Source organism: Chrysochloris asiatica, unplaced genomic scaffold (assembly GCF_000296735.1).
Source record: "Chrysochloris asiatica unplaced genomic scaffold, ChrAsi1.0 scaffold00314, whole genome shotgun sequence".
NCBI classification, from domain to species: domain Eukaryota; kingdom Metazoa; phylum Chordata; class Mammalia; order Afrosoricida; family Chrysochloridae; genus Chrysochloris; species Chrysochloris asiatica.
Genome location: NW_006408832.1, coordinates 390,588 through 407,900, shown reverse-complemented (window position 1 = coordinate 407,900; position 17,313 = coordinate 390,588). Strand labels below are relative to the sequence as shown.

The 17,313-nt window shown below is 60.0% G+C and overlaps 2 protein-coding genes across 2 annotated transcripts in view; both read right to left on the bottom strand.

Moving 5' to 3' along the window:
* Window positions 1-1,187: 1,187 nt before the first annotated feature.
* Window positions 1,188-12,668, bottom strand: CAPN10 (calpain 10). The gene is given in 16 exon segments (XM_006875223.1): window positions 1,188-1,217; window positions 1,291-1,336; window positions 1,415-1,614; window positions 2,274-2,532; window positions 2,651-2,853; window positions 3,283-3,530; window positions 3,617-3,783; window positions 4,057-4,198; window positions 5,417-5,625; window positions 6,223-6,419; window positions 7,071-7,202; window positions 10,268-10,392; window positions 10,395-10,521; window positions 12,149-12,256; window positions 12,360-12,410; window positions 12,531-12,668. Coding segments are annotated over 16 exon segments (2,382 nt in total).
* Window positions 12,669-13,113: 445 nt separating this feature from the next.
* RNPEPL1 (arginyl aminopeptidase (aminopeptidase B)-like 1) overlaps window positions 13,114-17,313 on the bottom strand; it is a 7,808-nt gene continuing 3,608 nt past the window's right edge. The window contains exons 5-11 of the mRNA XM_006875200.1: window positions 16,467-16,702; window positions 16,227-16,340; window positions 15,857-15,969; window positions 15,182-15,290; window positions 14,092-14,322; window positions 13,872-14,014; window positions 13,114-13,386 (exon numbers count right to left, since the gene is read on the bottom strand). Coding sequence (XP_006875262.1) covers window positions 13,114-13,386; window positions 13,872-14,014; window positions 14,092-14,322; window positions 15,182-15,290; window positions 15,857-15,969; window positions 16,227-16,340; window positions 16,467-16,702 — 1,219 coding nt within the window. The remainder of the gene's footprint in view (window positions 13,387-13,871; window positions 14,015-14,091; window positions 14,323-15,181; window positions 15,291-15,856; window positions 15,970-16,226; window positions 16,341-16,466; window positions 16,703-17,313) is intronic.

Below are 17,313 nucleotides of genomic sequence, written 5' to 3'. Positions count from 1 at the left end.
GGGGTGGGGGGCGCGTGGAGAAGCCGATTGACTGCTAGGGGTGGATTTCACTCCCAGACTTGAGGCAGCTTCTGTGTCTGCAGACAGATGGATGTTTCTGTCCCCTAGATACAAACAACCCTCAGGGGACATGCGCGCATGCTCACACGTCAGTGCACGTTGCCTGTCCCCCGCCCCCCAGTGTCTTGGAGCTGTTGCCTTCCCAAGTGCTAATCCTCAAGAAACAAACAAGGCCCAAAGCCCTGACACAGGACTCCCCCAATCTCAAGGGCAGGGTCTGCAGGGGGGCTTCATAAGAACCTGAGGCCCTGCTCCAGTGGGCAGCTAGGCCTGCTGTGTCCATCGGCGGGAACCAGGAGCCAAAGTATGTCCATGGATTTTCCAACTTCACTGCTACCTCATGCGCTTGGGATGCCCACTCTATTGGGCAGGGATGCAGGCTGGCCCCTTAGAGGACTTTGGACCGGGTACCTGGAAACCAAGGCTCCCATTGAGCTTTCTGCCTTCAGGGACCTCATGTCGGGGCAGGGATGTCACCAGGGACATCAACTGTACCTACTGCTCCGAATCCACGGGCCCAAGTCCAGGTGGATCCTGCTTCTTCCCTCAGCAGCGGCAGCTCCTCTGTCCTGGCCTCTCCTCTCACTTCCTGGGCCTCCTGACCTGCCCCAGCCTGCCTCGTCTGCATCCAACCTCTCTGCACCTGCACCCCCTCCCACCTCCACCCAAGCCCTCCTGTCCCTCCAGGACTGAGCTGAGGAACAGATGACTCAACGCAGAGCTACTCAGACAGTAGAAATCCACCACCTGCCAGTGCCCACTGGTTTATTGATAAAATGACCTCTTACAAGGGGTTCCAATAATAATAACTAGCTTTGAATGTTGGCAAAATTTGTCTCCACCCGCTCCTGTCTGGTGGAAGGCCTCTCAGTGATGAGAGATTGTCAAGGTCCCGCTGGAGCCCCTGGCTGGGCTCAGGGACTTTGTGCTCCGCCCTGAGGTTTTGCCTCTCTCTCGGACCCTGCTCAGACGCAGCCTGGCGATCTCACTCCTGGGCCCCAGGGAAGCTGCAGGCCGTTCTCCAGGGCGGCATGAAGACCCTGCTGACCCCATGGGGGGGTGGGGAGGAAACCATGTGCAGAGGACGAGCAGGAACACCGTCACTGAGTGGGCACACAGCCATCCCCTCAGGTCTGCATCACAGCCGTGAAGGAGGCCTGCAGAGCGTACAGTGAGACCCCAAATGCCCAGCGGAGTGGCAGACCCCAGTCCGCAATCAACACCACATACCTCCTGAAGGGGCTGGCCCAGGCTCTCCCGACTCTGGAGGGACTGCCTGCAGGAGACAGCCATCAGCCTGGGTCCAGTGAACAGCTGAGACACAATGGGCCCCTTCCCCACGGGAGGCAAGTACCGGTCGATCCTGGTGGCTATGATGACGGTGAAGGCCGCCTCTGTGTCAGGCTGGTAGGTGGAGGGCACCACTCCGTAGGTGCCTGCAGGCAGGCGGCACAGTTGGCTCACTTCCAGGGCGTGGCGGTGAGGCACACAGCTGGACAGTGGCTCCTGAGGCAGTAGGGAGGACACGTCCCGGCTCCCGCCACCCTCGGGAACCTGGCGGAGAAGGGGGGCAGGGGCGCAGGGGGCTGATCATCTGCCTCCCCATCGCCCCGGCCCTCTTCAGGTGGGGCAGCGGGCCCAGGACTCGTGGGGCTCCTTGCCCTTGTACATGTTCAAACACCACTCCCGGGTCACGGACCTGTCCAGGGCTAAGTTACTCAGCTGGAGTCCCCAGCCCCACCTCCAGGAAGGGCCAGAGGCGGCCCCCTAAGACCAGTACCGTAGGTCCTCGGAGGTCAGGGGTGTGGTCCCGCTAACTGGAGACCTAGTGGGTGGGTGCTAGGGTATCCAGCAGGTCCCGGGCAAGTGAGGGAGGACAAACACCTGGTAGGCTGCTCCCCTCAGGACTCGCAGGCCCCGCCCACAGAAGGGCAAGCCTCCATCCACAGGCTAGTGAGCACACGGCCCCGCCCACTATCCAGGTAGGGGCGTGGCTCCATCCACTTTGGAGGGGTTTGGTTGGGTGTGGTTCACTGGAAGCAGAAAGTAATGCCCAGAGCCCTAATGATGGGCTACAGTTCCGCACAAGGCGCTGCTGGAGCCTACCCCAACGACCCCAGTGCCCTAGGACCCCAGAGCACATCTTGAGATGGGTTTTGTTCTGTACTGATGGGCACTCCCCGACACCCACCCGCCTGCTGCTGAGCTCTTGCCTGGAAGACATGGAAACCGATGGGGTGGCATGCGCCCTCTGGGCAGTGCTGGCGCAGCGAGATGCGGACGCAGCGGGCACCCTCGCCACCGGCGGGCACAGTGAAGGGGAGGCAGGGGTTGCTGGGGTACGAGGCGAAGTTCCTGCTGCCGCCTGCCGTCTGCCCGGCCCGCCAACATCCCTGCAGCTGAATGGTCTCCCACTCCCCGGCAGGCAGGGCGCCCCCAGGGCCCGGACACCTAGCAGGCGACTTGATGGCACTGCGAGGGGACAAGGGCTGGACTGAGGGCAGTGCGGGTAGCCTGTCTCTGGAAGGGGCACACCAAGGCAGGCGGGGCCGCAGGCGGAGACCACAGCTCCGAAACGCAAAGCTCTCACCTGAGGCAGACCTGCCCCGAAGAGAAAGCTCGGAGCAGGAACTGACCCGGCACATCCTTGAGGAAGGTACTGGGCACGACCAGGTAGTAGCCTGGGGAAAGCTCACAGCGTAGGTGGACCTCGCGGTCATATGTGTGACAGGTGGTGCTGGCTGCAGGGGGTGCCGACAGGACTCTGGGCAGGTTGACCCGCCGCTTTTCCACCTGGGAGGCGCAAGGTGATTTGTCAGTGCCTACCCCACCCCACCCTGAGTCAGGAGGGGCAGGTGGTACAACACATTGAGGTCCTCTCTTGGCCAGCGTGGCCCTGAGGCTGGACTCTTACTTCTCCCACTGGCTAGAAGCCATCCCAGGTCCAAATCAACCCAGCTGCCACTGAGTCAATTGGGACTCACGATGGCTCAGAGACTGACAGTCTTTACAAAAGCAGACAGCCCCAGCTTTCTCCCAAGGAGTGGTTAGTGGTTTTGAACCACCGACCCTGCAGTTCACGGTCTTCTTCTATAAATCACGTGTTCAAAAAAGCATTCACCCAGACAGGGGTCCACTCTGCCAGCGGACTGGCCCCTATCGCCACCCTGTCCTGGCCCATCCCTGTGTCCAGCTAGGTGAGAAGCCTGATTCAGGAGTTACCTTCCACACATGGAGGCCCACAGCCTGAAGGTCCTTGCCCGGGAGGCTGGCCAGGCTCCATGCAGCTTGCTTGTTCCCTGTGACCCCCCTGGGCCTCTGCAGGACGGCCAGGCACACCTCGCTCGGCTCCCAGACCCTCAGCCAGAACTTGGGGTTGCTAGGGAAGCTACTGTTGTTCCGACACCCTCCAGCCGACTGCCCTCGGACCCAGGCCCCAGGCAGTGCCTGCCTGTGATACAGTGTCTTTCCTGGTATACACAGAGCTTGAGTCAGCTTAGGGGACAGACCTCGGAGCCAGCTGCCTGACAGACAAAGAGGGGCCTGGGCACTGCACCTGAGTGAAGGCTCTGCAGGTGGCCTTCCTCCGAGATGGGGAAGCTGACTGTGAGCTCATCAAACTCACGGAGGAACTCTTCCCCGTCCACCCAGAACTCGCCCTCTTGCAGCTGGGATAGGCATGCTGTGGCCTCCGCCTCCTCCACCTGGCTCCAGCCTTCACCCCTGCAAGGAGACCCAGCTCAGTCAGGGAGGCAGTCCCGAGCCTTCCCTTCCCTGTTTCCTACACACACACTGCTCCTCAGGGCCCCTGTATGACCCCGCTCTCCAGGGTCCCTCTATGCACTTGTCTACAGGGCTTCCCCATCGCATACACCCCTCTCTGCAGAGTGCCTCTACTACACACACCACTCTTTCCAAGGCCCCCTTCACATACTCCCTGATTCAGGGCCCCCCACCACATGCACCCCTCTCTCCAGGCCTCCTCCCCTGACGCACCCCTCTCTCCAGGGCCCCTGCCAGCAGCGCCGGCCCCAGGGGTTGTGGATGCGGAACAGCAGGGCACCCTTGGCAGCTGGGCTGTGCAGCTCCCACAGGTCCGAGATGATGAAGGCATGGAACTCCCCCAGCTCTTGGACTCCTGTGTGGGGGACAGGGGGTGACTGCAGAGGCCCTCAGAGGGAGCAGGGCTCATTTCCAGCTACTGAAGCCCCTGGGTGCAAGCTGATTGTAGGAGGGTGTGCGCAGGCCACCAGGCCCTCTCGGGGATGACCCCAGGCCCTGTCACCCCCCCAGAACGGCCAGGATCCCCACACAAAGGAGGTGCCTCTGGGAAGGACACGCAGGCACTCAGAGAAAAATGTGACCAGAAACCCACCCAGGGGATTCCCCACTTTTCCAGCGTCACAGGGCATAGAGGTAGAAGTAGGGGAGCCCGAGAAGAGCAGAGACCCCATCTGGGGAGGGAAGAGAGGCATCCTGGGAATGAAGCCCACAGCCTCACTCCAGCTGATCTCTCAGCAGGCTTTCTACAGAACCAGAAAGCCTCTATGTCTCCCTGCCCCACTAGGAGCGGCGCCCACTGGCTCCTCACCCCTGGGGAGGGAGGACTCTGAGGCCGCCCTCCTGCTTCCTGTCACCCTCTCACCTCCCCAGGCGCTCCTCCACCCTGTCTCAGGTCTGACTTCAGGTAGTCCAGATTCCCAGACACCACGGGACCCGCTTTTCCCCATTAGATGACATTAGGTTGGATTTGTTTTTAAGTGGAACCATAAGGCAAACTGAGATGTTCCCTGCAGTGGTTTAAAATTCTGTTAACACTGGGAAGACCTTCAATCTCTAGCATTCAGGGAAGGATCAAGAAACCCAGGGCAGATCCACTGGTGGGATCAAATGTGTACACAGCTGATATCGCCGTAAGTTTCACTGAATTGGTTCTAACTCAGCGCATCCCACAGGGTCTCTGAGGAGTGAGTGGCTGGGGTAGCGGCATGGGAAAATGACACCGTGGGAAGCACAGAGAACGGGCACATTTACAAAGAAACTGAGAAAGTGTACTAACAAGCTGAGAAGCAAGTGACAGCTTTCACTCTTCACAGATTTTCTTTAGTGAGCGTATTATTTTACCATCAAGTCGGTTCTGATTCACAGCAACCCTAGAGACTAGAGCAGAACTACCCATAGGGCCTCCAAGGTCACGTCCTTCTCCTGCAAAGCTGCTGGGGAGCGCTTCACCACGGTGCCACCAGGGCTCCCTTTAACGAGCATCCACACCCCAGAGAGTGAGTGTGCATTGCAGTCACTACAGGTCCTGACTGCCTCCTGGTGCTCTGCGCCCACCCACCTGCCCGTGCCTCACCTGCTCTCGGGCTGAGCACCGAGCAGCTCAGCCCACACCTGTTCTTCAAGTGAAGCAGCTGCCGCAGCTCCCTGTGTCCCGGCCCGTCCTGGGGCCCGCTGGACCTGGCTAGATCCTTCAGGCTCCACCTTTCCGCCAGGCCGCCGGTCAGGTCTACCAGGGCATCTGCCACCTGCCCTGCCCACAGGTGCTCATAGGACCCGTGGACCCTGCGGCACAAGAGCAGGTGACCTCGGGGACGGGACGGGGCGGGGCGCTGCTGCCTCTTCCTCCTCCAGTATGATGCCCGCCCAAGCCTGGTCTCTATATCTCCACCACCTCATCAGGTTCCCTCTCCTCGGGCCTCAGCACATGTGTGGCCCCAGGCCAGGACCAAGGTAGCGGAGTACTGAAGTGTGCGGGACCTCCACCCTTCCTCATCCGTGAGAGGTCTGGCCCCTTGGGGTTTATCCACACCAAAAGAAGGGAATCTCACTGTCTTCACACGATGATTGGCTTTCACGCTGAAAGAGGCCGCAGAGTGGGAGTGGAAAGTTCCCTCTCCCCTCCTCGCCCTGCCTCCCCAACTCACCTACCAGCCGCCCTTCTCCAGCCACGCCCCCAAACTATCCCTGGACCCGCCCCATACTGGGCGTGGGTCTTCCCTAGGCCAGCTCCTGACCAGCCCAGTACTTAGCTTAGCCCTTCTCCAGCCACGCCCCCGACCATATTGACCCAGACTTTGAGCAGCCTCCAGCCCCACCCCCGGGATCCGCCTCATACTGGGCGTGGATCTGCTTTAGTCCCGCCCTGGACCCGCCCCGTACTTGGCATAGACCTTCTCCAGCAGGGGGAGCCAGAACACATCCTCGCTGTGGCAGCGGGAGAAGCAGAGTCTGCCGGCGAGGCAAGGCAGGCGGTCATCCACCGTCACTTCCACCCAGTGTCCAAACTGCCACACGCAGCCGGTAAAGGAGCCCCGGTAGGCAGGGTCGGGCCAGCTCGGCTGTCCAGGCGGAATGACCTAGTGCACAGGAGACGCAGAGGCGCTGTGAGAAGGAGTGCCGCACGAGTCTCGCGCTCAAGAAAAACCAAGTCCCCACCTAATGCCACAACTGTGGCTCATGCCTAGCCAGCCACATGTCTCCCAGAGCCGCCGAGCCCAAACTGACGGTGACTTCTGCTGGCAGGAGGGTAGGCCAACTGCAGACGTGCCCTAACAAAGCCCAGGGACCCACTTCGGGCACCGGGGCTGGGATTCTGGCCCTACCCTTACCATCCAGAACCATACAGATGGCGGCTTTAGCTCCCTGGTCGTATAAAGGGGTCTGTGGTCACAGTTCGCAGCGATGCGCTCACCGCATGCTCAGAGGCGACCACCACAGCCCCATTAAGCCACTGTGCAGGAGGGTCTCCTGCCGACTAACAGTCAAAGCTGGAAGTGCATTGCTCCACACAAGGGTCACCCAGCTGGGCCTCGTACTCTAGGATGGTGTGTCATCGAGACATGGAGAAGCCAGACACAGCAGGGCAAGCGTACGACGTCCCCAAGGACTCCCCCACTTCTGCAGGGAAGGAGACCCTGGAGCCTGCCTTAGGGTCCTCCCACTGTCACAGCCACAGCCCAAGTCCCAGAACTCTCAGAAACCCACTGCAACCTGTCCCGGCCGCGCACCTGCTCCAGGAGGCGCCGGCTCTTCTGCAGGGCTGCGCAGGCGCATAGGAACCAGCAGTCTCCCAGCAGCCCCTGCTTCACCTGTCCCTCCTGGGGGGTATCTGGAAACAGCCGGGGAGCTGCACAGAGCTCCTGAAAGAAGAGGGTTCAACCGCGTTATATGGCATCCTGGGGCTGTCTCCACACACGAGGCTTCCTCATCACCCTCGTCACTGTCTGACTTCATGTAGCCACTGTCCTCGAGCCCCTCCTGGCTTCAGATCCTGGTGTAGTCTGAATTCTGGGGTCATGATGTCCCCCCCACCTGTAGTGGGTAAAAACTCCCACTCTAGCTGAATCCTGCCAACCACCTCCTTAAAACAGCTAGACGTTGGCCTGGAAGTTCCACTTTAAAATCACCACAGCGTATTTCTAGGGGTCCTAAACACGCTAGATTCTGTCCCATGGTGCTCAGGAAAGCGGTCTTTTCTCTGTCCTCCTGAAATGCCACAACCTCCTGCCCCAGACCTGGCTTTCCTCCAAGACCCTCTCCCCAATCCCCAGCTCTCCCTAAGTACCAGTCCTCCTATGTCCAAGCTTTTCACCAGTTCGGACACCAGCCGGCCTCGCACAGCGGCCCTCTCGGCTCCTTTGCTGGGCTGGAGAATGTGTCGCCATGACCCCACAGAACTCACACACCACATTCACAGTTACGAGGTTTATTAGGGGAGTGACAGGTTACAATCCAGGATCAGGTCTTGGGCCCCTTGGGTATCATGAGCCAGCCCAGCCGCTGCCCTTCTCTGGTAAGTGTTACAGAATGGTCTGGCTCTACCAAGAGATGCCCACAGACACTCCACTCCGCCAAATAGCCTCAGTCCAAAAGCACTCAGCGCTAGCTCCTAGGGGTGGCAAGTCTCGCTCCATCGAGGGCCCGAGGCACCCTATTCTGCCTGAAGGTCTCGCCCAGCGCACCATCTAATGACCTTCGGGTTCTGCTTCCCACTTCTCCCCTGTGACAACTCTGTCTCTGCTTCTAGAGATGGGAGGTTCCGCTCTCTGCTCTGGGATTGGCTCTCTTTTATGCCTAGCTGGATGGTAAAACGGACCAAGGTCCCCTACACCTTATCTGAATCATTATCAAACTACCCAAGCCCCTTGGTGGGTCCCAAGCAGAGTCCCACCCAATCTTTTAGTGGGAGTTACAAGACTATAGCCAGTAGGGCCATACAAAAGCCAGCTGTCCATTGTTCCCCCAGACATTTCCTGCATCATGCAGTACTCCTCTGGGCTGCCCCAGTGCTAAGCTTCCGGCAACTGACCACCCTACCTCCCCTCACTCTGACAGAAAGTTGGAGCTCAGGGTGCACGGTGTCTTCAGCCGCTTCCTCCACACCCCTTCCAGGCTGTTTCTTCTCTTCTCCGTCATCCCTCTGGGGCTTCCTGATCCATCACTCCGGTGCCCGCCCTCCTGCCTCCCAAGCCCACCTGTCAGGGCCTGCTTGCAACACCCTGGACCCTGGGTTCCTCGGGGTCAGTGCTAGCCTCTCTGCCTCTCCACTATGCCCTCTCCGGAGGCACTCCCACACAGGCCTGGGCTGTCTGCCCACCACCCTCCTGCGTTCCACTCTCATCCAATTGGCCTGCCTGAGTGGGTTTGAACAAAGCCTCCATTTCCAACTGCTCAGGAAGACCCATCACATTTTCCTAAATCCAGCTGCACCAAAGCCCTGACCACCTCTGTCCTTCAGGACCCTGCAATGGCTACTTCCATTCCTGCCAGACACCCCTGTGCCCAGCCAACAGCAAGAGTGAGCTCTTCACACAGATCCAATAGAACCGCTCCCTAACAGTCAGAGCTGCATCACCAGGCATGTCTTCCAAGGAGCCACTGGGTGGGACTCGAATCTCCAACCTGCTGGTTACCAGCTGATTTCATCAACTGTTTGAATTACTCTGTGACTCCTACCCTCCTAAGATCAAAAACCAAGCCCACTGCCATGGAGTATGTTCTAACTCATAACAACTCTATAGGTGAAAGGAAACCGCTCTTTAGGGTTTCCAAGGCTGCAAATCTTTATGGGAGCAGGCAGCGTCAGCTTTCCTGAGGAGTGGAGGGTGGGTTTGAACCAACGTGTAAGCCATAGTTCCACCCCCTATTGCGAACCCTGACCTCCCACAAACCACAAACCCACTGCCATCAAGCCCCAGTGACCCTCTAGGACAGGGGCGAACCGCTCCTTAGGATTTCTAAGGTTAGAATACATATGGAGAAGTTCTGTGTGTGTGAGGCTGTAGCTTAAGCACTGGACTGTAAGGTTGGTTTGCACCACAAGGTCGGTGGTTCCAGTCTACCAGCTGCTCCTCATAAACCCTATACAGGGTGGCTATGAGTTGGAACTTACTCTACAGCAAATAACAGCAATAAACCCCAAGTTCCAAAAGGCTCTCGATGCCCTGGTGCGAGTCTCCCCTAGTGTGGCTCAAGGAAACGAGGCTACTCTCTGAATCACCTTGGTGGCCACTCAAGCCCACCGGGCTCCTTCAAGGGCGGACAGCCACCAGATGTGTCCACCACAAACCTAGGTCACAACGTCCCTTTCAACTGCCACCTTAAAACGATCTACAACGGAAAGTGCAGGTGTGTGGCACCCACATTGGAAACGACCACGGTCTTGCTTTGCAGGCTCCCTCTCCCTCGGAGAGGAGCTCGAGGCTTCACTGTCCTGTGGCCAAGTCTACACTAAAAGCAGAAGCAGGTGTGTGGCCAGGATGACCTGGAGACCCAGAGTAGAGGCAGGACTGGGTCTGCTCTCGCTGAGCCCAGAATTGTCCTCTAAAGTGGGAGCCGTGGAGGTGACTCCGACTCACGGTGACCCCATGTGCAGAACAAAACCGCTCCAGACAATTTTCAGAAGCAGATCGCCAGGCCTTTCTTTCCATGCGCTTCAGGGCGGATTCGAACCTTCCAATTTTAAAAAGAGAGCTTAACTGTTTGCGCCACCCACAAGCTCCTTCATTCTAAACCAGGGTTCGCAACAACAGGGGCCACGACCTCCTGTCTTGCCCTTAAAGGTTAGCCTGTGGTCAGGCACGTCTAACGGGGATATGAAGGGATAAAGCGGCCGGTCCGGCGTCTCCCGAGGTGGGAGTGAGTGGCTGCCGGCCGCCCGTCCGTCCCGCAGCTCCCGCCCGCTCCCCGACCCAGCCCGGTCCACCTGGGGCCGCCGCCACGTGAAGTCCCCGTGGAACTGGGCCAGCGGCGTGGAGAAGTTGAAGAAAAGCGAGGCGTCCGAGGCCGGGAAGGCGGCGTCCCGGAAGAGCTCGGGCGCCGGAGCCTCGGCCGCTCCGCCCGCATCTCCGGCGCCCCGGGCTCCCATCTGCGGCCGAGTGGGAGCCCCAGGTCAGTGGACTCGGGGTCACGACCCCGGACGGAACCGAACAGTTCCCCACCGTCCACCACAACCTTCAGCTAGGAAATCAGCCACTCCGCTGGGAGACCGGCCGCTCCGTCGCCCGGGTAACCAGGCAGCAGCCAACCAGAGGTGTCGCTCCGGACCACATGATGGGCAGGCGCTCATTCGCTCGAGTTCAACCTTGCTACGCGCTGCGGTCCCGCCCAGGGGCGGGGCTTCAAAGCTCGCTCTCGCGATGCTGCTCAGACTCGCCGCTACTTTCTTCTTCTGGGAGTTGGCAGGGGCGTGCTGAGGGGTACGCTAGGAAACCATCAGGTATTATCGTGGGATCGGCCAGGCTTGTGCTGAATGTGGGGCTCTTGGAACTGAAAGGACTTCATAGGCTCCGAGACAGGGCTGTGGACTACAGGTCCCAGCATACAGCGCGGCCCCCCAGAATGCATTCCTCCTTCCGACGTCCGGAATCCTGTGCACAGAGCGCTGCAGGCGTTGGTTGTTGCAGATGCGGGAGACGAACTGTGAATGGTGTGTCTAGTGGTCCCCGCTGCCGTGGTCTGACTTGAGACAGCAGCGGTAGAAAGGGGACCCGGGAGTCTAGCTTTTCGCGGAGCCTCCTCCTGGTTGCTAACCACGCAGAGAGGGGACCGGGACCCCAGCCCAAGTGATGAAACATCTCAGGTGTTTGCATCTTCAGGCTATTTAACCTAGCTTAGATAAAGGACATATCGAAGCCCTTTTCCTGTCCCCAGGTGCTAAGGGTCCCTATGGCAAGAAGCAAAGCTGGCCCTGAAGCCCGTACCTCTGACCCTTGACTTCGCGTAACTCCTCCCTCTGAGAGGCTGGGCCGAGATGGTGGCAGCTGTGGGTGCCCTGGCCTAGCCCCCGTGTCCTGCTTGGGAGTCCAGAGCCACGCATCTTAAGAGAACTAGGGAGGACCACAGCGGAGGATTTACTTCAGTACCACTGAGCACCCCCGTGGGCTTCGTGTCTGTCATTTGCAGTAGCCATGGGCTCTGAGGGCAGTTACCCTGCCTTGTCTGAGCAGCATGCTACCCAGCGCTCTGCATGAGAGGCCCCTGAGACACCTCTGGGTAACAGGAAAGGTCTGGCAGGAGAACCGGGCTGGCTTGAGTCCAAGCCACATCCTCCAACCCCACCTCAGAAATAAAGATGTTCTGTGATTCCGCTTTCTAAACTCAGAGGCTCATTGGGCACTGACTTACAAAGAGGACCCTTCCGGTGTGGAGATGCCTGGCCAGTGTCTTCAGAGGGGGATTTGCCTCAGGGCTGGGGAACCCACCCCCACGCCAGGAGATCCCTTGGGTGGATCGGGTTGGGCACTGGGGATGATAACTTCAGGGACCATCCAGAGCCTGAGGTCTTCTTATATAACTCAACCCCTTAAGACCTAGGAGTGGGAGGAGTCCAGTCAGTGCCCTTGGAAACGTATTCAGGACAGTCCACCACTAAGGCCAGATCTGGGCCAAAGCCACAGAGCAAACGGGTGGTGACAAGTGGTCCCATGTAGTCTGATCTGAGTGAAGACGTCCAGCTCTAGGAGGTCTGCAGGGCACTGGGAAGGCCCTGTGGTAGGCAAGACAAAGGCCTTCTGCTAGAATTTATACACCCGGGGGTTGCTGGGTCCCCACGCAGACCTGTTCTCAGACCCTGGAGCAGCTGCACCGCTGGAAAGATGCTCAGCCCCATCCAACATCTGGTGTCAAGGGGCTCCACCCGCAACCAGCTGTCAGTCCAAGCCCCCGGACCAGCCAGCTCTATCCCAGGGGTTCCCTGGATGCAGAAGGCACAAATCAGGACATGGGGACAGGGAGGTCAGGTTTGCAAAGAAGAGGTTTAATGGGACGGTCTGGTGACGCTGCAGGTCAGCCCTCACCCCGCGGTCCCCGGAGACCCCAGCGGCAGCCACCCCCAGCAGCACTGTGGCCTAAGGAGAGCACCAGCGCCACCTGCCGCTTCCCTGCGGTATTGCTTTGCCCGTGCGCCCGCCCCGCCCCCGACCCGGGTTCCCTGAGGGGCTAAGGCTTTGCTTGGCCCGGGGCCCCACCCAAGGAACCTGTGGCCTCTCCCTGGTGTCCCCTGGCCCCACGCCACTGTTACAAAGGGGACAGCGAGCATATCTGCGTCCCTGGTCCTTAGCCGAGTTTGCTCTTCGGGAGGCATGGCCCAGGTCGCACACAGACATAAGGCACAGTGTGATGGTCGCTGCAGGGGCGTGGGGCCATCGCCTGGCAGCGTCTGGTATGGGTGTGCACCCCTTCTTCTGGGAGTACGGGCTGAGCGCCCGCGGTGTGAGAATAGAGGGCACGGTGCCCAATGGCCGTTACCAGGTCCTGGATGTGCTGCTGCCGAGCCCGCACCTGACTCCACCGGCCACTGAGAGTCTGCATCCAGCTTCCTGCAGAGCCCACACCCAGATACCAACCGGCCCTGGTAACAGTCTGCAGCAGGTTCCCTGCCAGGCCGCTTGCACCTGGTTCCTGGCTCTGAAGAGTCGGCACGCAGTTCCCCGCACGCAGGCCGGGAAAGTCCAGGGACTCGAGGAGTGGGGAGGCCGCAGTCTTGGCAGTCCCGCGTCCCCAGAAGGCACAATCGTGGTGTCTGTGAGGTGGTAGGCAGCCCACTCAGGACTAGGCAGACACGTTGACGTCCCTGAGAGAGATGGCACTGCCCGGGGCCTCGTCCCCAAGTAGCATTGCCGGCGTGTCGGTGCCCGCGCCTGTATCTGGCTCCGCGGCCAGCTCCGCACCCGGGCCGAGGCCCTGCGACAGGATCTGCTGGATGTTTCTGCGCAGGTTGGGGTGCAGCTGGCCCTGGGTCTGATAGAACACCTCCAGGGCGAAGGGTTTGAGGGCTCCTGTGCAGAGGTCCTCGTACAGCGGTATGGTGTACATGCGCGACATCTGTAGGCGGCGATGGGAGGAAGCTCAGCCTCCCCACCCCGAAATCGGCCTCCCAAACCAGCCGGCTTCCTGCCCACCCTAGCCGCAGGACTTGTATGCTGAGATTGTAGGGCAGGCCTGGGTGCCTCTGGCCTCCCTCCCAGGAGATGGTCACCCCCTGAGGCCCAGGCCAGGAAGCCCACTCTGCAGGGATCTACTGGGGGCCCCCAGCCCCTGACTCTTGCTCCCAGTTTATTTTTCTCTGTCCACACTGGCCTCTCCAACCTGACAGGCCAGTGCCATGGTCACCTGACTCATTCCCCCACACCCAACCCAGCCCCCACTCTTCCCACCCTGCTCTCTGGAAAGCCAAAGGGTCCCAAACGTGTGGTCAGACTTCAGGGCTGGGATGGGATTGTAGGAGCACAGGAGGACTGAATGAGGGACAGCACAGGTGTGGGCAGGTAGTGGTCCCACCCCCAGGTGGTCAGGCAGGTGTGATGTACCTGACTCTCCAGGAAGCGCCGCACCCTGTGTAAGTCGGGGTAGTAGTCATTTCGGACAATGAGCTGCAGCCAGCGAATACGGATCTCAGCGTTCATGGAGTCCAGCAGGGACGAGTAACACTTGGACAGGCTTATCACCACCTCTGTGAGCAGGGCGTGTCAGGACCAGCCAGGCGCTGCCCTCCCCACCGACCACCCCTTCCCCCAGCACAGGACCCACCCTGGGGCAGTGGGGACCCATCCAGCAGCCGATCCAGGAAAAGTGCCGTCTGGAAGGTCCTCCACTTGGAGATGTCAATGGTGCTGGCTGACACAGCCACCTGGTCCAGCGGCTCTGCTGTCCACAGATGGAAGAGGGCCTCCACTGGCCGGGTCAAGCTGGATCCCTGAGACAGGTCCGGCTCTGCTAGTGGAGGGCCTGTGGCATTAAGCCAGCGCTCAAACTCTAGACCTGCAGGAAGTCAGGGGTGATCCTGAGGTCCTCATAAGGCTGGGGAGAGGGTTACCCAGTGGGCAAGCCTTGGAGACACAGACCCTGGGCAAGTAGCTGACCTGGCTCAGGGGCCCCACCGCCCCAAACAAGGCTCTCGGAGGCCAGCCTGAGTTTCTGCTACTTGAAGCCACTAGAAGGGGAAGAGGGCTTGGGGGGCCAAGGGACCCTCACCCACCCCAGGCTTCTGGGTGCAAGATGGTGAGCGTTTTAACCACCCTGTGCCTGTAGTCAGGGGGAGGGGTGGCACTCATTGAGCTCTGAAAACAGCACCCTGGCTAACAGCCTCAGGGCAGACAACACCTCACCAACCACTTACCCACCACCCCAGACCTCCCACCATCCCTTCCCCTAGCCTCAGCCCCCCACGAAGCCCCGGTGGACGGGCCCTCCTCTGGCCCCCTAGCCTCAGCCCCCCACGACGCCCCAGTGGACGGGCCCTCCTCTGGCCCCCTAGCCTCAGCCCCCCACGACGCCCCGGTGGACGGGCGGGCCCTCCTCTGGCCCCCTAGCCTCAGCCCCCCACGACGCCCCGGTGGACGGGCCCTCCTCTGGCCCCCTAGCCTCAGCCCCCCACGATGCCCCAGTGGATGGGCCCTCCTCTGGCCCCCTAGGCTCAGGCCCCATGAGAACCATACAGGAGGACCAGGAAGCCTTGGCCAGCCCCAGGCCTGTGTATGCAGGGCATGGTCAGCCCTCTCTCTGTGACTGCTCTGAATGCCACCTCTTCTAGGAAGTCCCAGGCTCCCTCATGGGCTAGCTCTGAATGTCACCTCCTCTCAGCCCCTACAACACGTGAGACACCTGCCTGCTCTCTCACCTGCCCTACAATCCACACTCTGCTCCTTCAGTTCTGGGAAGAAGCTGAGAAAGGAATCCAGCAGGTCCTGAGCCACCACGCTGCTGAACTTGTATTTCTCCACATAGGCCTGCAGGGGGAGCAGGGGACCCTCACCACACCTGCAGGGACCCAGGGTGCTGCCCACCTGCAGGGCCTGCTGAGAGGCCTAAGAGGGGGTGTGAGTGGAGGCACGACCAGACGCTCCCTTGAGCAAAGGCAGGCCAGGTCTCTGTAGAGCACAAAGACCCCTTACTCCATCCCCACTGCCTAAACGGGTGGGGAACATCTGGCCTGAGAGCTATATTGTTAAGTGCCATCGAGTCGGTTCCCACTCATAGTGACCCCATATAGGATTTGCGAGAAGCTGCTGGTGGGTTTGAACCGCCGACCTTGCAATTCAACCCGACACTGAAGATCAGTGCTTATCCCTAGCGCCACACCAGCACTCCGCCATCACATCAGGGGTGAGTTAAATGTGTGATTGAATACAGCAAGCTAATTTTAAGTTGGGAATTTTGTATGGCCCGCGAATGATGTCATGACTTTTGGCAGAAAAAGATTCCCCATCCCAGTCCTAGAGTGCAGGGCTCCCTGTACCATCACCCCAGCCCCCATGCCCACCAGGAGCCTGTGGGCCAGGGAGGGGCTGCTCACGCGGAGAAAGTCGTCAAAGCGCTGGGGATCCCCGCAGAGCTGGGACAGGTAGTACACGAAGCAGTAGCCCTTTTCATAGGTGAACAAGTTCATCAGGTGGCTGGGGTTCACTCCTGCAAGGGAGACCCCTAGCATAGGGCAGTGCCCGGGACCCTCTTGTGTCCCGAGGGGCTGGGAAGGGGCGGTAGTCTGGGCAAGCGAGGCATGGAGGGCTGAGAGCCCCCACTGGCACACACTGAAGCATGTACCCTTAAGACCACAGGGTGCTCTGTGCCCACAAGGGGCATGCAGGGGTCTTCTTGGGGTAGGGATGGTGCCCTGGCAGGCAGGTGTGTCTGAGGAGTCCTGGGTGGGGTCTGGCAGGCAGTACCTGGTTCCAACTTGGCCTGTAGCTTGCTGACCGGATTGTCTTCCCCCAACAGCTTCATCTGCCGGTGTAGGGCGTCCAGGCGGAAGGCAGTCTCCAGGCAGGTGAAGGCTGCACCTGGCAGTCCCAGGAGGCAGGTGGGTTGAGCACCCTGTTAGGGCTCGGGCGGAGAGCCGAGTGGGTGGTGGCTAGGACCTCGGGGCCCCTTCTCTTGGGGCCTCTCCCCTGCCCTGTGGACGGTACCGTAGGTCTCAGTGGTGATACGTCGCTGTGCGTAGGTGGCCAGGCCCTCGCTCAGCCACATCTCCTCCCAGGTGGCATTGGTGACAGCGTTGCCAAACCAGCTGTGGGCCACCTCGTGGATGACGTCGATGACCAGGAACTCGTCACTCTCCAGGATGGAGGAGATGATGAAGGTGAGGCAGGGGTTCTCCATGGCCACAATGGGGAAGGAGGGCGGCAGGAAAACAATGTCGTACCTGCGGAGCCGTGGGCAGCAGAGGGCACAGAACCTCAGGGACGCCACACAGGCACCATCTCCCAGAAGCCACATGTAGGGCCCTCAGGACACACCTGCCCACATGTAGGGTTCCAAAGACATATCTGGCCCATAGGAATGGGCTCCCAGTATATGCCTGCCTCACATGAAGGGACCTCCCCAAGACATGCCTTCCCCACATTTTCAGACTACCCGCCCCAAGACAAACCTTGCCCACATGGCTGGATACCCCGCTAGGACATACCTGCCCCATGTGTATGGACACCCCCCCCAGGACACACCTACCACCCATGTATGGATACCCCCCCAGGACATACCTGTCCCACCATGTATAGACAACACCCCAGGACCTACCCCACATGTATGGACACCCCCACGTGTATGGACACCTCCCCAGGACACATCTGCCCACCATATATGGGCACCCTACAGGATATGCCCCACATGTATGGAAACTCCCCCAGGACACACCTACCACCCACGTATAGACAACCCCACTTGTATGGACACCCCCCCAGTACCTACCTGCCCCACATGTATGGACACCCCCACGTGTATGGACACTGCCACATGTATGGACACCCCCCCAGG